This window comes from Hevea brasiliensis, chromosome 11, assembly GCF_030052815.1.
Source record: "Hevea brasiliensis isolate MT/VB/25A 57/8 chromosome 11, ASM3005281v1, whole genome shotgun sequence".
Classification (NCBI taxonomy): Eukaryota; Viridiplantae; Streptophyta; class Magnoliopsida; order Malpighiales; family Euphorbiaceae; genus Hevea; species Hevea brasiliensis.
The window spans coordinates 4731302-4752693 of NC_079503.1; the positions used below are offsets into that span (position 1 = coordinate 4731302).

The 21392-nt window shown below is 32.5% G+C and overlaps 3 protein-coding genes across 29 annotated transcripts; all 3 read left to right on the forward strand.

The window, feature by feature from the left end:
• The first annotated feature begins 2370 nt into the window (after nucleotides 1-2370).
• LOC110659285 (inactive protein kinase SELMODRAFT_444075) lies at nucleotides 2371-7150 on the forward strand. Its single transcript, XM_021817166.2, has 9 exons — nucleotides 2371-2975; nucleotides 3735-3883; nucleotides 3978-4072; nucleotides 4262-5301; nucleotides 5602-5762; nucleotides 5931-6007; nucleotides 6089-6236; nucleotides 6418-6567; nucleotides 6803-7150. The coding sequence occupies exons 1-9, from the start codon at nucleotides 2810-2812 to the stop codon at nucleotides 6854-6856; spliced, it is 2040 nt and encodes a 679-aa protein (XP_021672858.2). The 5' UTR covers nucleotides 2371-2809; the 3' UTR covers nucleotides 6857-7150.
• Nucleotides 7151-8095: 945 nt separating this feature from the next.
• Nucleotides 8096-13334, forward strand: LOC110665126 (uncharacterized). Of its 26 annotated transcripts, XR_009141302.1 has the most exons (6): nucleotides 8103-8772; nucleotides 9020-10460; nucleotides 10650-10732; nucleotides 11115-11196; nucleotides 11352-11410; nucleotides 11655-13334. XR_009141302.1 is itself a non-coding variant. In XM_058129709.1 (5 exons), the coding sequence occupies exons 2-5, from the start codon at nucleotides 10441-10443 to the stop codon at nucleotides 12960-12962; spliced, it is 249 nt and encodes an 82-aa protein (XP_057985692.1). In that variant the 5' UTR covers nucleotides 8105-8772; nucleotides 9020-10440; the 3' UTR covers nucleotides 12963-13334. The 26 variants fall into 26 exon arrangements, 2 of the variants coding, with proteins under 2 accessions (XP_057985692.1, XP_057985693.1); XR_009141306.1 differs by having other exon boundaries at nucleotides 8096-8332; nucleotides 8428-8772; nucleotides 9020-11196; XR_009141297.1 differs by having other exon boundaries at nucleotides 8101-8772; nucleotides 9020-11196; nucleotides 11655-12773; nucleotides 12875-13334.
• Nucleotides 13335-17049: 3715 nt separating this feature from the next.
• LOC110659288 (transcription factor MYBS3) lies at nucleotides 17050-18925 on the forward strand. 2 transcript variants are annotated; one of them, XM_058129711.1, is made up of 3 exons: nucleotides 17050-17571; nucleotides 18046-18227; nucleotides 18316-18925. In XM_058129711.1, the coding sequence occupies exons 1-3, from the start codon at nucleotides 17280-17282 to the stop codon at nucleotides 18658-18660; spliced, it is 819 nt and encodes a 272-aa protein (XP_057985694.1). In that variant the 5' UTR covers nucleotides 17050-17279; the 3' UTR covers nucleotides 18661-18925. The 2 variants fall into 2 exon arrangements, with proteins under 2 accessions (XP_057985694.1, XP_021672859.2); XM_021817167.2 differs by having other exon boundaries at nucleotides 17062-17571; nucleotides 18031-18227.
• The last annotated feature ends 2467 nt before the right edge of the window (nucleotides 18926-21392 follow it).

Genomic DNA, 21392 nt, shown 5'->3' on the forward strand with positions numbered 1-21392 from the left:
TTCAAATCTCAAATCTGTTGTGATGGACTTTAGATGACATTTATTTTAGTTTATAAATTTTAAAAATAATTTTATTTATTTACTTTTAATAATTTTTTTAATTTATAAATTAAGTTTATAAATTAAAAAAATAAATTAAATAACTTAATTTTTTATTTTAATATTTATAAGTTAATTTAATAAAATATTTTATTATATTATTTTTATTTTATTTTTAAAATTTTATCATAAATAAAAATTTTTATTTAAAAAATATTTAATTTAATTTATAAAAATCAACTTATAAATTAATTTAAATAAAAATATAGTTTATTTTGGGGCCAAATTTGAAAAATAAAAATCTAAACATTCGTGGATCCATGCGATTTCTTGAATTTCTTATTGTCGTTTAGTCTGTTCTCTTTTCTGCTTTGGCGCTTTGCCTCTCGTAATTATCTAAAAAGTGAATTATTTTTTATTTTAATATTTTACAATAATTAATATTTAAATTTTTTAAATAAAAATAAAAATTTAATTATACAATTAAAAATATATCACTTGATAAATATCAAAAAATTATTAAATATATTAGATATACATACACTCCCATTTTTAAAATATAAATCTCACTTTTTTATAATTAAAAAAAGTTAATTTTTTATATATAAAAAATATTATTTTTTAATACTTTTAATATATTTCATATTTAATACTCAACTCAACTCAGCCTTTATCCCAAAGATTTGGGGTCGGCTATATTGATTTGCTTTCTCCACTCTAAACGATTTTGGTTGAATCCTCAAAAATATGTAATTCTTTTAAGTCATTTTACACTACTCTTCTCCAAGTCAATTTAGGTCTATCACTACGCTTCACATGACCAAAACATCTCAATCTTCCTTCTCTCAATTTATCTTCAATTGATACCACTCCTACCTTTTCTCTAATATTCTCATTACGGACTTTATCTAGTCTAGTATGGTCACTCATCCACCTTAACATTTTCATATCTGCAACTCTTATCTTAGACGCATACGACTCTTTCAGTGCCCAACACTTATTACCATATAACATACCCGGTCGTATGGCTGTACGGTAAAATTTTTCTTTCAACTTATTGAGAATTTTATGATCAAATAAAACTCTCGTGGCACGTCTCCACTTCAACCATCCGGCTTTAATCCTATGACTAACATCCTCCCCATATCCCCCGTCTATTTGAAGGACTGAGCCTAGATATTTAAAGTGATTACTTTGAACAGTACCACTCCATTCAAACTAACTCCTTCTCTATCATCAGTTTGACATTCACTGAACTTGCAATGCATGTATTCTGTCTTCGTTCTACTTAACTTAAAACTCTTTGACTCTAGAGTACTTTTTCAAAACTCTACCTTTCTATTGACTCCTTCTCGTGTCTCATCTATCAGAATAATATCATCTGCAAACAACATGCACCAAGGAATATATTATTGTATATGTTTCCTCAATTCATCTAAAACTAATGTAAAAAGGTAAGGGCTTATGGTTGATCCTTGGTGTAATCCAATTAAGATCGGAAAATCTCTTGTGTCCCCTCCCACTGTGCGCACAATAGTAGTTGCTATTTCATACATATCTTTCAATACTTGTATGTACCTAATAGATACCATCTTTTGTTCTAACACATTCCATAAGACATCTCTTGGAACACTGTCATAAGCCTTCTCCAAATCAATAAAAACTATGTGTAGATCTTTCTTCACATCTCTATATTTCTCTATCAAGCTTCTAATAAGAAAGATCGCTTCCATAGTTAAACGACCGGGCATGAAACCAAATTGATTGAGAGAGATAGAAGTATCATGACGTAGTCAATGCTTTACAACTTTCTCCCACAATTTCATTGTATAGGTTCATGAGTTTAATTCCCCTATAATTTGAGCAACTCTGTATGCCTCCCTTATTTTTAAAAATAGGTACTAAAATACTCATCTTCCATTCATCAGGTATTTTCTTTGAGTTTTGAATCTTATTAAATAATTTAGTTAGCCATGTCACTCCCGTATCTCCCAAACACTTCCATACTTCAATTGGTATTTAATCAGGTCCATAGGCTTTATCCACTTTCATTCTCTTAAGTATTTTCTTTACTTCTAAAGATCTAATCCTTCTAATATAATTCACATTAGTATATTTCAGATTTAATATAAAATAAAATTTATAAATAAAATAATAATTTATGTTAAGAGTATCAAAATATTTTTATTGAAAAAAATAAATGAATAAATAATAATGTACGGTAAAATTAAGAATAAAGTATATTTTAATTTATTTTTTAAAATTATTAATTATGATATAATGATAAAAAAAAATCTGAAAAAACGTTGAAGGAGAAATTTCATAAACTCCACGTTCCGTAAACTGTGCCAACCCTGCTTTTTCGCACCGGAAAAACCAACTTCTGTTCCCTTTAATCTCACGCTTTCCACATGAACATCAAAAAAAGTAGCCTCAGTTTCAACGAAAGAACTTGTGCTTGCAAAAGCTCATCTGGGTTTGCTTGATCCAAAGTTGTCTACAGTGTTTTTTTACATGTAAAAAGAGAAGTACTCAGTTGGGAAAGTGACTGGAACTGAAAGACCTCTTCTACTTTTACCACTCGTAGCTTTTTTATCAGGGCACTTTGAAAGCATCTTGGTTTCCGTGCTTCAACTTGATAATGCAGTCCTTTTCATGCTCAATAATTTGTTTGATGAGGAATTTTGATGTGGTTCTTGGCTATATGGTGTGTTGAAGAAAAGAAAGTTGAAGTGGGGGGTGTTACAGGTTAGATTTTTTGGTTGATGATATGAATGGGAAGGGTGCTTCAGATGTGGTGGTTGGGAAGGTGGTGGTGGTTGCTGTTAAGGCATCAAAAGAGATACCCAGGAGAGCTTTGGTCTGGGCTTTGACTCATGTGGTTCAACCAGGGGATTGCATTAAGCTAGTGGTGGTCATCCCTGCTCACTCCACAAGTAATCTTCCATGGATTTTTTTTTTTTTCATTTCTTCTCCTTCTTTTATTTGCCGTGTCTCTTCCAATCACATTAGAATGTTGACTTTATCTGTTAAAATTTTGATATCCCGTTGACTGTCAGGGATTAATTTCACGTGAATTGCCCGCCTTGTTTAAACAGTTCTGCCTCCGTAATACTTCATTGAAACTTTGCTATAATGCTCTTCTTGTACTTCTTTTTGTTGCTTTGAATTTGATGAGTACATGTAAGGGTCAGGGCTTTTTTGTAATGAACTTGGTTGACTCTTCACAAAATTATACTGGTATTAAATTTTCACTCAACACTCCAATCACTTTTTGCAAAAATTCCTTCTTCAACTTGAGAAAACAAAAACAGAATTGTTCATCAGATATATTCAGTTCCATTGTGTTCTTGGTTTGGTGAATCCCTTCAATCCCTAATTTTAGGACAGTGCACAAATGAGTTGCTGATTATTGACTTTTATAATAGGAAAATTTCTCATCTAGTGTGCATGTTTTCTTTCATTTTAAGGTCTTTATTGTAGCATGTGAACATCTTAAGAAAATAGAAAGAATTTTAGCAAATCTGCAATGTGCAGCATAAGCCATAAACAATTTATTGCCAAAGTTAAATGCACAAACAATCGTTGAAACATTAAGTTTTAAGGCCCTGAAATTTTTATTTTTCCCCCTTTTCCCTGCCCAGTTATAATGATTTCAAGGAGGTCGTTAAATGATATTTTGAATACTTTTCCAGGTAAAAGTTCTTGGGGCTTTTCAAGATTCACCAGTGATTGCACTAGTGGTAACCGGAAATCAGGAACCGGGTTAGATCAGACAGATGATATTTCAGATTCATGCTCTAGAATGTTGCTTCAAATCCATGATGTTTATGAACCTGAGAAGGTCTGGGAAGAATTGATTTCTTTGCTTTAAAATGTTTAGGTTTCTCATTCTCTCTTTCATCGAGTCTTTTACACCTTTTGATTCTTTTTCACAGGTAAAAATCAGGATAAAAGTTGTTGCTGGTTCATCATGTGGAGTGGTAGCTGCTGAAGCCAAGAAGGCTCAATCAAACTGGGTTATATTGGACAAGTAATAAAATCAAATAAACCTTGTTCTATTGCATGGCATATCATGGACGTTGTCTTAACAATCTAGTATTCTGGGGGCTTGCAATTATATGGTGGTTGATTTTTGATAATGGTGCTATAAGTTTAATGTTTGCATGATTGTCGTGCTTCCACTTGTATTTGTTCAACTAAAACTTCTATTCCTGTACAGACATCTGAAACATGAGAAGAAATACTGCATGGAAGAGTTACAATGTAATGTTGTGGTGATGAAACGATCTCAGCCAAAGGTTCTTCGTTTGAATTTGATTGAATACCCAGTGATGCAAACCGAAGTATGTTGGCCATTGCCATTTGTTGGAGAAGAATCTTCAAAGGACTTCGAGAGCAAATTTCACCAGCTAGATATGTTAAGGGGGCCATTTGTAACTCCTGCAAGTAGTCCAGATCATGAATCGTCACTGACTGCAACAGATGTTGGGACATCATCAATATCAAGCTCAGATCCAGGGACTTCACCATTTTTTCTATCTGGAATCTATGGGAGCCAGAAGAAGGAGCATTTGTTGTTCACTGAAGAAAATGAAAGTCTTTATGAATCTGAATCTGATTCAGACAGTGACAAACGGGCAACTTCTTCCACCAGATCATATTTCCATCCGTGGATGGATGATAATCTGAGTTCCAGTGGTGAACTTGCAAAAAATTTGCTGGATGGCTTCCAAAGATCCAAAAATATAGCTCAAACTTTCACATACAAAAGTTTGCTGGAGAATTTATCCAAATTAGACCGAGAACGTGATATTGGAGTCGTGAACTATGGAATTGATTTGAACTTAAGCAAAAGTGTCAGGAAAGCAATTTCCTTGTCTACACATGTCCCTCTTGGTCCTCCTCCACTGTGTTCACTATGTCGACACAAGGCTCCTGCATTTGGAAATCCTCCCAAGTGGTTTACTTATGCCGAACTGGAACTTGCTACAGATGGATTTTCACAAGAAAATTTCTTGGCTGAAGGTGGATTTGGTTCTGTTCACCGAGGTGTCTTACCAGATGGGCTGGTGGTTGCTGTCAAACAACATAAATTGGCTAGTTCTCAAGGTGATCTAGAATTTTGCTCAGAAGTTGAGGTTTTGAGTTGTGCACAGCATCGTAATGTTGTGATGTTGATTGGATTCTGCGTGGAAGATGGAAGAAGATTGCTGGTTTATGAATATATTTGCAATGGATCTTTAGATTCACATCTTTTTGGTAAATTCTCCCATGGTGCATTGATTTGTTCTGCATATTTGATATTAATACTTTTCTTGGAGATGTGGAAATAATTCACTGAAATCCATTGAATGTTCCTAGAATGCATAATGTTACTTCACCTTGAAATTTCCACTCAATTGCATATAGATTTTTTTTTTTTAACAAATGAAATAAGATATCCCTTCTACAGCCAAGACAATTTTTCTTGCTTCCATATGCTTATATATAGTTCTTTGCAAATGAAAATTTATTGTCTTTTCTATATCCAAATTTAATTGCAGTGTTTGAAATTTGTAGGACATTCTCAAGATCCATTAAACTGGTCTGCACGTCAAAAAATTGCTGTTGGAGCAGCTAGAGGACTGAGATACCTTCATGAAGAATGTAGAGTGGGTTGTATTGTCCATCGTGATATGAGGCCTAACAATATCCTCATAACCCATGATTTTGAACCAATGGTATTTCATTCTCTTGCCATCTCTCTATAACAACATTACCAGATATATATCTGTAATTGATTCAGCATTATCATTGCCTTCTTTTGTTTCAAGTCACAGGCTCATGAAATTTCATGTAATTTTATTGCAAAGTATCTGTTTGAATTGACTCCTACTTTTCAATGTCAGGTTGGAGATTTTGGACTGGCAAGGTGGCAGCCAAATGGAGACGTGGGAGTTGAAACAAGAATAATTGGGACATTTGGGTAAAACTATTGGCAGGTTTTCTTTTCATCCTCCATTTTTTTTATCTAAATAATGATAGATTAAATCTTTCCTTAATTTAGGTATTTGGCTCCAGAATATGCTCAAAGTGGCCAGATCACAGAAAAAGCTGATGTCTATTCTTTTGGGGTGGTATTGGTGGAGCTAGTTACAGGACGGAAAGCTATTGATATAAAACGACCTAAAGGCCAGCAGTGCCTAACTGAATGGGTATGAGCTCAGGAACTATAGACTATAGTTTTGAATATGTGGCAATATGATGTGATGGTGAAAATTCATTGTATCTCTGATAAAGTTGAGTGTTGAACTGTTACTGTTAAGCGGCAGAATAAATTTCTTTCTGCTTTATCTTGTTTCTTGGTCATCCCTTATGTCATGAGATCTGGAGCAGGTGCGTCCACTTCTAGAAAGGCCTGCCATCCAAGAAATCCTTGACCCACGCTTAATGAATTGCTACTCGGAGCAAGAGGTGCATAACATGCTGCATTGCGCCTCATCGTGCATTAGCCGGGATCCTCATTCAAGGCCTCGGATGTCTCAGGTGAGAGAATTATTCTAATTCAAGAAGTTTCTGAGACTAAATCCCTCATTGGCTCGGTGTTATATGCATACAATCTAAACAATCCATCTGACATTGTCTCGTCTGCCTCTGGATAGTAGTGAATCTCAAAGTTAATGCCATCTAAATTTCCCTCTTCAATTTATTATGTTTCTTATTGTTCACACCAGAAGGTTACAAATTCATGATTAACTGATATCTAAGTTGTTTCATAAAGGTGCTTCGGATGTTGGAAGGTGACATAGTCATGAATTCAAGCAATCAATTTTGAAGTTCTGGCAGTCATTCTGAAAGCATACTGGAAACAGGTTGCGCAAGAACAACATCAGAAGTAGCGAAGAGGCCCTGCAGCTGTCCAGTTTGGTAGAGTGGAAGCAAAGAAGAGCTTTTATTAGCAGTATTAAATTACTTTTATGTGTTAGTCAATACTTATTTAACTTGTGATCATAGGTTCTTGGATGTATAGTTGTAAGCTGTAACAGCAAATGTGAAGGTTTGTTCATCCACCACCATGTGTCATATCCTCCTAATTCAATATTGAATTTAATTATTTAATTATTTTTTATGATAGTGAGCCACTAATTGAATAATTATCCATCTGCTAAGGCCTGTTCGGTAATATTTTTTAAAATAACATTTAGTGTTTCGATCATAATTAAAATATTACAGATTGAGAGAGTGTTTTGATCATACAACTATTTTTATATTTAACAGCTAATCTAATTTAATAATTATTTTTATCAAGCATTTTTACCTTAAATCACTATATAAATCAGCTGACTATTAATAGTTAATATCTAATTGCTAAATGTTAATAGTTAGTAAAAAAATTGATGGCATGGCATGACAAGCCTATTGGGATAATATTACAATAGCAGTTCATGCATAACAAATCAAGAGGCACACGTATATAAAGAACAAGCTATTTTTTTTATTTATATGTCATAATCAATATAATTAAATTGATTGTTCTCACATTACTTACAGACAGAAAGAAAACCTACAAAGAGTAGACAGAAACTCATAATGTCAGTGACTAGTTGTACTTGTCACTTCACAGTAATCAACTAGTTATTCCCCTAAAGAGTATTAGAAACACAATGAGGTATGACAAGAGAAGACATTACTATGCTTGACTATCATACTTGTAAAATTATATAAATAGAAATAAATATAAAATATCCCTTTTAGTCTCTAAAAATTAGATTTTACTTTTCAAACTTCCTACCCTTTGACATTACAGCTAACAATTGCTAGAATAGTTAATATTACAGAACATGATCTAAATCTCTCGATCGAGTGAATTAAATTTTTGATCTAACCTCATTTAATTTCCTATAAGTAATTTTAAAAAAAAATCTCACTTAATTTTGTGCAAATCTCACTATCCAAATGTATGAGGGATAGATTTGAGATAGAAAAGATAATTTAAATATAAAAAGATTTAGTCTTGGGATTAAATCTTCATCATTTTTGCAAGTAATTTGTTCAAATTTATAAGATAAAAAATTAAATTAAAGAAAGGCTTCAAAATGAAATCCACGGACAAAAACGGGGGGCGCGAGTGTAAAAAGTGATTAATTTTGGGAAGATGCAATAAAATGAGAAAAGTTGGATACGCAGCGTCAAATTCAAGTGGAAGGACGCTCGTGTAATGATTCTGACTTCCGCCATGAATTCGATGCTCAAAATACGCAGGCCTATTTGTTCGCTCTCTCTCTGCAATGATTCTCCACTGCACCTACATGTATCTCCTTCTCTATTAACTCTAGTTCTCTCTCCATTGCTTCCAACAAGAATAAGACAGCTTCATCAATGGAAGTCTTTGTTCTTGTGTCACAGATGCATATAAAGAGAGGAAATCAGAAGCTTCACCACTGGAGAAGCCCACCTTGGTTCACCCCCACAGCTGTCGTTCACCCACACACCTTGATTGGCCAGGTTCTCTCTCTGTTTCTATTGACTAGTCTTTACTGATTTCTTTGTTCTCTTGTTTATAGGGTGTTTCGATTGGTCCCTTCTGCACTGTTAGATCATCTTCCAAGCTTGGGAATGGTTGTCAATTGTATCCTGAATGCCATGTTTTTGGAAATATACTGATGGCATTGGACATACGCTTATAGGCATGATAACATAATTGGTAATCATGCTGGGGTTGGCGTTAAATGCCAAGATATGAAATTCAAGGTTTGTTTTCCTTCTAATTATACGCATTATCTAATTTAGTTTATGTCTTCTTGTCAACTTTTGTCACTGCATTTGGTTGTCTATATGTCTTGTTTGTGAAGCATGTTTTGTATGATTTAGAGTACTTCAACTAGTTATAAGGGGACAAATATACAATTGGGCTAGGGAATTTGAGAATCTGCTGCTTTTTATGTCATTTTTTGGTCCCTTTGAGTAAAAAATTCCAGATGACTTACTTATTCTTCAGTTCCTTTGGATCATTTTGGTTGCTAAGAAAGCAAAATGCCGTCTTGCAACATTGACAAAGTGTTGCTTGTTCCGGATATTTCAGAATAAGGCATGTTTACTTTGCTTGAATTGGTAAGAATTTTGCAAATGGCGATATTCCCTGTTCTAGTTACCTGTGGTTTCAATTCTATTAACATCTCATCTTGCTTACATTGATCATCTGCTGACCTGACTTATAATTTCTATACTTTATGGATAACATCTGCAAATATTTGCAATTCCGGGTAACATACTTACAGAAGCATGGCGTTGGATGCATATGGCCAACTCTTTTCCCTTGCTTTTCTGTTGCTTGTTTCAGATTTCTGTTGCTTATTTTTGTTCACCTTTAAGAAGTTGTTTCGGTTAGTTACTGGTTTGAAAGAGTTGTAATCATGCACATATGTATTATGTACACCAAAACATTTTGAGTGTATTTCTGTTCAATCTTCATATATATGTTTGTCATCATCATTATCAGTTTTTGCATTTGCATTATCATGTATATACTTTGCTCATGTATAGCAGAGTCTGCCCTGTTGCAGTGATTTAGAAATTTAAGAATTGTTTTCTATTTAAAATAGCCTCTTTTTGTTTTTTTTTGATCCTTGCATTTAGCCAGGGCCAGTGGATGAATGTTCTCTTGACATTGTTTATAACAATGAAATCAGTGAGCATTCTTCAATTCACCTATCTTCAAAGTCAAGTGAGAGAACGTTATGGCCAGTGTGCCAATGTATTTTATATGCCATAGTCATTTTTTGACATTCATGGGGTCTTGTCATATTGCCCATGACTGCAACATTGGCAACAATAACATGTTTACTAATAATACTTTTCTAGCTGGTCATGTTATTGTGGAAGTAAGTCCTTAGCTTATCTAGTTATCTCATAACAATCAGGATTGATAACATTATTCAACATGTTAATTTACTAATATTTCATATCTATTGTTTGATTAGAACTTGATTGAGGTGCTGCAAATGCAAGACTATATTCACACTGCTGGTGCTATTGTTGTTCATCAATTTTACCATATTGTTTGGTTTTCTTTTATCAGTGGTGGAGCTGTGGTATGATCTTTTACTATTTTTTGGTTTTGATTTTTCATTTTGCAATGCGGACATGTGGTGTTGGACAAGTCTACCACTGATATTTATACATATTGGTGTGTCCAATAGGGAAAAAAATGCCAGACTGAAAGTCCATGTTGCATAATTGCGTGTTTTGCTGAATGTATTTGAAATGAGTATATTAGAACATATAAAATAGAAGAAAATTTTTCTGTCATGAAAATGTATTTGTTATGGCTGAAGGTTTCGCAAGATGTCCCTAAATATGTAATGGTGGCTGGAGAAAGAGCTGAGTTTCATGGTCTGAATTTGGAGGGTCTTCAACGACATGGATTCACAGCCACAGAGGTCAGTCGTTACTTTCATTCTGATGGCTTTGCAAGGCAGCTAAAGTGTACCACCATGGTTTCTTGAATATAACTTGAAAACATCGCAAAAGAGATTTTTAGCGAATCTTGATGAAGGTTTGCAAGTTTTTATATAATAATATGAACTTGCATATCACAGCCTTGAGATGCTGCACTGTTTCTTTGGCAGAGAGGGATTTGGCATCTGGGGTGAGACTTGAGAGTCAGATTTGATATTCTAGTACTTGTTTGGCTTTCATGGTCTTGGCTGGAGTAAGTGCATGATTTATGCGAGGAGCCTTCTTTTGATGGGATGGAATATATGCTCAAGGTTGTTGATATAGATAAATGAGCTTATTGTGAAAATCATCATTTGAAAAATTATGATGGTACAAAAGGAAGTCTGTAATAAAATTTAATGTCTGCCTCGTGTTGTTTTTGGTGGATGCATCAGCTGGTTTTTGAAATTCTTTTTATTTTGATGCAACAAGATTGAAGACATTGGTGAATTTCTGATTAATGATTGACCTGATATTTCTTCTTCCTCTTTCCATTTTTGTTCATTCTCCTATTCTATGCTTTCTATATCTTTAATACTCCATATTTTTGTTTGTTGTTTGAATGACCTGCATATATTTTTGGGGAATGATATTAGGAGTCTGAGATTGGCTTACAGAAAGATATTCATGTCCGTTGATGCTAATTCTGTGAGTTTTGAAGTGTGTCTTGCCGAACTGGTATGACATCTCTCTTTCTCTCTTTTGCACATGCATAGCAATGTGCACACACTGCACCAAGAATGATAAATAAAATTTTCAACTGCAGGATGAAGAATTGGGTAAGATTCCTGTTGTATATTTCATGGTGCAGTCTCTTCGTGATTCTTTTGCAGAAAATCAACGTGGAATATGCAGGTTTAGACATTGGAATGGCTCTTGAAGACATTTTGTTGTGAGTTTCTCCTTCTCTTCCTTCAGTTGAAAATAATTTCCTATTTGGAAAATATATTTCATTTTCTCTTTTATGATTTTGGTCCTGTAAATAGCCAAAATGATTCAGGGGTCCCTTGGCTTTCCCATTCCTGAAGTGTGCAAGTTTTTATATTATTTTCTTTTATTCGTAGTGTCATTCGGGCTTTTTTGTTACTGTATGAATAGTTTTGGTATTTATAGATTTGCTGTTGTGTATTTTCAAGCTGCGTAGACTTCATTTCATTGTGAGAGGCATTCCGAGCGGCTTTGGGTAGAGTTCATTATTGAGACATGAGAAGCTGAGAAATTAGGGAAACAGAAACAGATTATTTTATTAGTTAATTCTTGAGCTATGGAGAGGCTGCAGGCGTAGACTATTTGTGTGAAATGAACAGAAGAATTTTATGTTTTGCTCAATGGAAATGTGTTTAGGTAAATTCTTCACCATGTTGGTCAATACATTACTGTCATTTGCAATAATAACTGGTACCAATTCTTGACTTAAACACGGTTGAAGATTGATTCTTCTAATCTATTGACCATCATGTTTTGCTATATTTCTCTGTTTTTGGTTGTTACATTATTAGAATTTACAAGTTTTACTTGAAAAATAAAATTTTGGTTGGTAAGCGAGATATTTACTTCTCTTAAATCACCTCACACCTACCATAGTTCATGTGGCCTATTCAATTACCTAAGGTCCTATCGCCACAGTTTGCTATCATTAATGAACTATGAAACCCTGCAACTGCAACAGCAAAAAAAGTATTTGACTTGCTTGGAGAAATAAATATTTAATGAGTTGTAGGGTAGGCAGCCTTACCTGTTGACTTGCTTAAGAAAATGTATATTTGACTATTTGTCACTTTGATGGCTTAGAATTTTTCTTGCTTGGAGACAACCAAGTGGACAAAGAAAATATAGAATGAAAAGTCCATTAGAACAGTTGCCACACACACATATTCATATCCTATGGTGTATAGAATGCTAAAAACTACCATATATAATTAAATTCTATTCAATGGGCCATCCTTCTGTGTATTTAATTTTTAATTCTCCTTTTTTAATTAGTTGAAAAATGTATTCCACTTCTTGTACACTCAATTGCTTTCAGGCCATTTCACTTCACATTCAATCATTGTTATGGAAGTAGGATACTTTCTAAATACAAAGCACCTTGTCATGTGTGGTGTGTGTGTGTGTGTGTGTGTGTGTGTGTGTATGTGTGTATATATATATATATATATATATATAGAGAGAGAGAGAGAGAGAGAGAGAGAGAGAGAGAGAGAACTTTAATTCTGCTTTTGAGAGGCCAAGTTCCATTAGCACTTCCTGTATAGGTAAGGACTCACTTTCTCCTCTTTATCTTTTCTTCTTATTTAAATGTTTGATCTTTTAAAAAAAATAATTGGCCTTTCTTTCTTTTTTTTTCTTTCTTAAGAAGCAAGATGAGGAAGGGAATGTCAGCTTTGTGGAACTGGGTATTTTTTCAATTGCATGGGATGATAAGTCAAAGTTCACAAACTTAAGATATTGTGTTCTTTCACCTGCTAACACTAGCAAGAACTGCACTCCTTCCCCACATAGCACCTGCAAATGAGCATAATTAAGTGTTAATTATTATCATTAGCCTTGCCTTTGAGGCAAGATGACTGAATTGTTTTTAAAAGAAAGATGCAAAGTGCCTGTACATTGGACATTCCGCAACTTTGAGGTACAATTGGGTTTAATTAGTAGCTTCATTATTTTTTTTTCCTTTTTTATATAATGATATGGAGAAGGGATTTACAGGCATATCTGTGATTAGTGGTTGAGGTTCTTTATGTGAAAATGACCTGTGAGGTGGCCTTGTCCATTCATTACTTTTTCCATGTTCAAACTTGGAAAATAGATTTGCTGTCTTTCCATGCTATCAAGGGATTTATTTGTAGTTGTCAGCCATTTTGCAAGTGCTATTTGGATCAAATTCCATTGATTCTTCTTTTATGCCAAAATTAATTCAAGAAAGGCTTTTTTTTTTTTTTTTAATCCTATTGTGTATTATATTTGTGTAGATGCTTGAGATGTGATTTTACAATTTCTTTTAACGAAAAAAAATGCTACTAATATGGTATTTAACAACAATAAGTTTTAACTCAGTAGTATTGGAATAGTTTATCAAGCTCGTTGAATTTAATTGTAAAAAAAAATATATTTTAATTTTGAAAATAATATTAATTCCCTGATCTTCTACTCAAATCTAGAATTCACCCTAACAATCCAATAATAAACTCTGCAAATAAAGGTAGAAAATTGCTAAGAGTTGAATCTGCCTTCTCCCTAACCCAATTATTAAAAGAAAAAAAGAAAATAATAATAATAATAATAATAATAATTATTATTATTATTATTATTATTATTATTATTATTATTATTATGTTTTCCTTAATTTCATTAATGAATAATTCAATGATATTAAAGTCATCTACAAAACTCTAAGTTCTCAAATTCAAGATTTCTTATTATGTCCATTGAAAGCTGATCACATAAGTTGGAGAATGGAGAAAGAGAACTTATGAATTGGTTTCACTAATGTCAAAAACTGTTAATTTATAGCAGCCTCTGCAGCAGCCCAACGTCACCAAGTTGTGCTAACTGTTGGTTTTGCCATTTTAAGATTGGAAGAACTGCACTTTTTTTTTTTGGTTCTTTAGGAGTAGGTGAAAAATTAATGGACCAATTACAATTTGTGCTATCTGTGGATGAACCCATATTAAAAAAAAAAAAAAAAAAAGCACTAACAAGCACTAGCACCAAATTTATAAATAAATTTGATCAAAACTGGGCTGTAGAAATTGGTTCTTGTACTTTTGAGTTTCAAAAAGGCTGATCTAGCAAATCAGGTGCAGTTTCAGTGCTCTAGTTATGGTTAAGTTGGCAAACTTTATAACCATCATCTTTTCTCTTAAAGTTGTTGCTTTTGGTACCAAACGTGAGAGAAAGAACGATTTCTACACAATCGTACATTATCATCCTTTAAAATCATCAAGTGGCTAATGCTTTTGAGACACATGGGAAGAAATAAACAAATAAATTTCAACTCTTATATCTTATCGACCTTTATGACATAAAGCCACAACTTTTCATTTATCATAATTTTTTTTTTATTCGCATAATTAATTCCAATTGAACTTTAAATTCAAAACTTTATAGTTATGAAAACGATTAATATGCATTATAAAGTATTTATTATTGAGTTTTTGAGTTGTTTGATTAAAATTATCATGAACTAATGTCCCTCGATGCTTAAGATCACACAAATTTCAGGCGTTAACAAACATAGAATAATGTTAAGGAAAATTAAGATCATGACATTGTTTCTTGTTAGAGTCGAACTTAAATTGGAATTAGGAAATTAGATAAAATAGGAAGTTTAGTAGACTATAAATTATGAAGTTTAATAATTAGAGTCTTAAAAAGAGTAAATTTTTAGTGGCTTATATATATGAGTAGTTGATTGATCATTATATTATTGTAAAGAACTCACGAAATGGAGCGGTGTGTTGAATTTTATAAGTTTTGTTTAAGTGACTTGTAAGGGTGAGAAAATTAATTAGAGTGTGTAATTATTTTTTCTTAATAGTGAATTTATTTGATAGAATAGATTTATGCCGAGTCATATTAAATTTTATATTATTTAATTTATGTGATGTAATTTTTCACAACAATTCTTGTTAGTTACTTTGTTTTAATTCTGTGGGCTAGGGCAGCCTCATGAGTCTAAACTCACCTGGAATGTCAAAACAAGTAGCCATGAAAGTAGTATTAACTTCTCAAACTTTAAATTAAAAAAATAAATTAAATTAAATTCTAAGCACTAGTCAAAGAAAGTTAAAAACTTTTCTGATAGCACTATCTTCTTCTTCTTCTTTACAAGGGGAGATTCCTTTCCATGATAATGCCAAATGTATGCACATTATCTCTATCTGGCTCAACTTCAGCTCCACATACATTGGATTAAATAAACCCATTATCTTAAAATCTTTAACAAGTTGGTCCTAATTATAATAATAAGAATAAGACAAGACAAATCTAGTTGGGGGAGATTTATTATATCTCTCTTTGTCTCTATCAATATCTCATTTAATTACTTGTTTATTTATTTAGGTTTACTAATAAGGAAATAAGAATATTCCTCTCTCTCCTTCATCTATTTTATTCAAATATGAGTTTTCAGTTTAAAGCCATAGCATAGATAGATTTATTTTTATAGAATTTTTTTTGCTTAAATTCGATTCAGCATAAATTTAAGATATAAAATATATGAAAAGATTTTGTATTTTAAGTTCAATTGGGTCTAAGTAAAAATTTTCTATTTATTAATTTATATGGGATGTCAAGCAATTTATTTTTATTTTATTTTATTTTTGTTATTTTCATGGTATAAAAATCAAAATAATAGGTAATAGATTACAAGTCCTTAAAAAAATTTTATTATTGTAATCATTTATCTATCCTCCTTTCTCTAACTCATCATTTAACTAAAAGAAAATTCTTTAATCTTTTATTTCTATTAGCATTTGATGTATGATGAATATATTAATTAGGCCTTGATCCATTACTAGAAAATTAAAATAATGAAATTTGTTGTATTTTGAAAAAATTTGATTTGTCATAATTATTGACTTAATCACCATTAAGAATTTTATATCCACGTTAAGAAGGTGTTTAATTTGGCTCAAACTTATTTATAAGTAAAAAATCATAGGTAAATTAGTATTTGATTTGATTTATAAATTAAAAAACTGCTTAAAATAAGTCAACAATCATAAATAAAGTACTTACTTATGACTTATCTATTTATTTTAAAATTATATTTTAATCAAATATGATATTATATTATCCTAATAATTTTTTAAAATATTGATATTATCCTCGATGACAACATTCAATGATATATGTTTTTTATTATTTTAATAAATTAAATTATCTTTAAGCGTCTTTTAACTAAATATTTAAATTATTTAAAAATTAATTTTAAATAATTTTATTAAATAATTAATTATTTATTTTTAAATTAATTTATAAATTTAAAAATATATTTTAAATCAAAAGTTAAAAGTAAATATCCAAGCAAACACCCTCTAATCTTTGGCTAACCAACTAGGAAGAAAAAATCAAAGTAATTCTATAAACTCTCTTGATCAAAGTCTTTTGCACAGTTTTTTTTTTTTTTTTTCAATTTTTGTGAAATTCCTATGAAAGAGGCATTGGTTGATCAACACCAACTTTCCAACTTCTCATTTTCTAAGATTCTTCAACCCCTTCTCTTAAGTCATCTAGTAACCAAACCTTCAAACCCATTGGAGGATGTTTTTTAAAAGATTTTTTAGAAAAATGATAAGAATTAATATATAATTTTGATTAAATATTCTATATTACATACAGATACAGGCAATTAATTAAGGTTCTTCAAATTCAATTACCAAAACCCTAGCTAATTAAGGTGATGAATTTATTCTCCAGAGGAAAGATACCATTACCCAGTATAAGATAAGCCTTCTAAAGAGAGAGAGAGAGAGAGAGAGAGAGAGAGAGAGAGAGAGAGATTGATTTGTAATTGTACCCTGCATTTCAATTCTTTTGTTTATAACCCAAGTTGGAAAAATATCCAAACAATAAACTATGTCTATCCAATCATCTTCTCTTGGTGTGCATCCATTTTCATGAGCCCCACCTTACCCATCATCATATATCCCACCAAACTATTCGTTATTTCTGCTCTTTCTCTCTCTCTCTCTGTGAGTTTGTTATTTGTGGTTTTTGTTGGTTGTTAGTCCAAGAAGCTGAGCTTTGTCTGGGCGGAAATGGGCAGGAAGTGCTCACATTGCGGGAACATAGGCCATAATTCAAGGACCTGCACCAATTTCAGAGGCACTGTTGTTGGTGGACTTAGGCTATTTGGAGTGCAACTTGACCAATCTTCTTCTTCTATTGCCATGAAAAAGAGTTTTAGCATGGAGTGTTTGTCCTCTTCTTCTTCTCCGTCTTCTTCTTCTTTGTGTTCTTCTCGAGTTTCCGTCGATGATAATCCCGATAGAACATCCACTGGTTATCTGTCAGATGGACTCATCGGCCCAATCCAGGAAAGAAAGAAGGGTGAGTTTTCAATATATATCTATATATATATATATATATATATATATATATATATATATATATATATATATATATATACACACACACACACATCCATCCATAAAAGAATTCTCTAATGTTCTTTGCAAAAGAAAAAAATTTCCATTTAGGGTATTATTGATAACAATGATTTTCTTTTTTTATTTTATATAAAGGGAAAAAAAGAAAGATTAATCATATTGCAGCCCATTTATTTCTATTTTAATCATATTGCAGCCCATTTATTTCTATTTTTGTGAGTTGCTTCCACATTTTCTAGGCCAATTATTTCTAGCCTATTCTCATCTGGAGAAATAGCAAAATTCACATGATTTGATGATTTGATCTCAACAGCTTTATAGTATTTCATCTTTCTACATATCTTCCTTACATTCAACAAAAGAAAAGGAAAAAAAAAAACATATTTTTGGATGATTATAGGAGTTCCATGGACAGAAGAGGAGCACCGAACATTTCTAATCGGCCTTGAGAGGCTAGGAAAAGGAGACTGGAGAGGCATCTCCAGAAACTATGTGACTACGAGAACTCCAACCCAAGTTGCTAGTCATGCTCAAAAGTACTTTCTTCGCCTTGCTAGCCTCAACAATAAGAAACGGCGTTCGAGCCTCTTCGACATGGTATCAATAACCTTCGAGTCCTATATATCTCGGCAGCTATATATTGATCATGGATTATTAGTTTTCTGATTGATTTCTGTTCATATAGGTTGGGAGCAGCCATCAAGCTAATTATAATACTTGCAACTCCAAGCTCTGTGATCCTGTTCCTAGTCATCAATATTTGAAGCCAACAAGCTCTCAACATGACACCATTCTGCCTCCTCTTCTGGTAGGCCTTAACTCCTATGATAATAATCAAGAAACTGACTATCCTCATCAATTAGCTTCTTGCCACCATTCGTTACCTCTGCCAAAACCTTCAAACAGATCAAAATCAACATCTTCAAATGTAGCACACGTTGATCTGGAGCTCACTCTCGCTGGTCCAACTCCTCTGGAAGGAGATAAACCTTCCCCAAGTTCCTTCCTTATCTCCATAAGAGCTACCTAACTAGCTTGCTAATTGACTGACATCTAAGCTGAGATGATGAAGCTTTACAAATATATGATATCAATGTTAGTGCTATTGATTTCCGGTGTAGTCATCCTGTGTTAATAGAGAAATTAATATTTCTATCAAATTTTCTTCTTGGAAATTGATCAATAAGTAGATCGATCTGTTAATATGCAGCTATTGAAGTTGTAAACTAGCTCATACATCTAAATGAATTATTTATAATAAGTATAAGAATCTATTAAAGTATTCATAAACCAGATCAATGGAACCTTTCTCATTTCCACTTCTATTTGTACAGTAAATTTTCAGTATCATTTACCTAATCACTTCTCTGTCATATTAGTCATAATTACCTGTTAAACCTAATTAAAATTGTAATTAATTATAAGAAGTATAATAACAGTATTAATTTGCTGTATCCAGCTTCCATGCATTTCCTCATTAGCATTAAACAAAATATCAGTGGGGTTTCCATTACTATTATTATTTTTCTGCTTCTTGAATGGGTTCATTTCAGTTTCCTTTCCCTTCCTATATTGCTTGCTTCATTCCAAGCAGCGAATTCGTTCCTCAAGAAACTGCATTTTTGCGCATGAAAATCATATGCGTCACTCACCATGTAATAGCAGCAGTAATAGTAATAATTGAGGTAGCTGAATAAATACAGTTACAGATACTAGCAGCTCAAGCCTTATTTTTTGTCCAATCATGGCCTTATGGGACCATGTTAATGGCATCTCAGTGAACAAAATCATAAATCTGGAGCTGGGGCCTTTTCTGGGGTCCTACAATTTCAATGGAAAAGATGGATCGCCCAAAGTTGGAAGGACGAAGTACAATAGCCAACAAAGCCCACATAGGATGTAGCCTCTCTCTTACACATATGCAAGCATAATCCTCTAGCTAGTTAATTTCTTAAGCTAATTCATGTACCTTTATCCTTCTAGATGATTTTTACCAGTTCTATTAGGATCTTCCATAACAAAGATTTTGACTTTTGAAGTCAAAATTTTCATGATAAGGATTTATATGTTTACACCTATGAATTGAACAAGACCAAAAGCAGATAGAAATCATCAAGCTTGACCTATATGTATGTAGAAGAAGCAGCCAGTATTTAAAACCATTTACATCTTTGACTTCCAATTGCCTAGTTGGAAATTTTATGTTTCTGAAACTTGGATCAATTAATCTGTTCTTTAATTTGACCTTTTATTCCATATTTCAACTTTTGACTGCCTTAATGATAAAGATGAGACTTGTTAGAAGTTTTTCAAGTTTTGAAGCATTAAAAAGAACCATGTACGTACAAGAGTTTTTTTAAAGACTGTGAGGTCTAGAGCCATTTGTACCAAAAAAAAAATACTTGAAGTGTTGTATTTTTGTCATGTAGCTTGCCAATACATGTAGCTTAATTATACATATATCATATGAAAAGTCCTGATATGGAATCCCTGTTTATTTATAAAAATGGGTGACTAGAAAACTGGCAGATCTCCATGCATTTTAGCTTTTAATTTTGAAGATAAGGAAAGAAGGGAATGAAGCTTGTCCACAAGCTTATTGTATATAAAAACAACACATATGCATATATTATCACCATCTGGGCACCTCTTGTCTAATAATAACATATTCAATTCCACCATTTTCTGTTGCTTACTTAGGGAACCATTTGGAAAAGGTTAGAGAACAATTGAAGATGAGGGCTGGGGGACCCCTTCAACATTAAGTACTAAAAAGAAAAACACTAGGGATTTTATATATATTAACTTGTTTATAGTACAAATACATGCAGCAAAAAAGAAAAAGATTCTCAGGGATTCTGCTTGCAGTAAAATTTAATTCAATTAATGATATAATACCCGTGTCTCTGTGTGCCTGAATTTGTCTGCTTAAACTTGTATCGTTTGTCACAGTTATGATCACTTTTAAGCTAAAGTGACCTTTCACCCAACTAGTACGTCTTATTTACATGCTGTTGCTATCAATGAGGTGTCAAATAATTTGTATATATCTCTGAAGCATCCCCTTCAGTATCCATTTTAATGCTCAAGTATATGTTTTTATGTTGTGGAGTATATTTATATCTAATTTATGCTTTCCATGATATTTATATAAAGAGATAGGCAACCTTCCCCTCATATTTCATTAGTTGCTCACAATTGCAGATTGAAATTGCATAAGTACTTCTGGGGATTTCAGTTTTAGCCTAATTAATTAGTGGGGATTGAAGTATTTATTTATTTTGGTTTACCTACTTGTGATGATTAATAATGATGTGAAATCATGCACTGATCAGCTTCTTTTTTATCAATGAATTTGTTTGACTTTTTCTTTTGCTTGCATTTGGATAAATGGATTTGGTAGAGTGACAAAAATTGGTGAGCCAAATGCACTTGCGAAGGACAATTAAATCTGTCATGTCCCCTTCAACAGTGCAGACCTCTGTGACTAATTTACTCCCAATTCACTCTACAGATTTCAATTCTCTCATCAGCCTAAAGAAGATTATCTGATAGATATGCAAAAATTTAGAGTTGATTGTTTTCTTGCTTGCATCACTTTAGTAATAAAGTAATATATGTTGAGAGGTAGAATTTTTATGCGGCTAAAGGATTGGCAAAATCCAAAAAAAAAAAAAGCCTATATGATTTTCCTAAAGACATTGTGAGATTGGAAGTGACAAGAAAAGCTGCATTATAAAGATTGAAAAGAAAGGAAAAGCA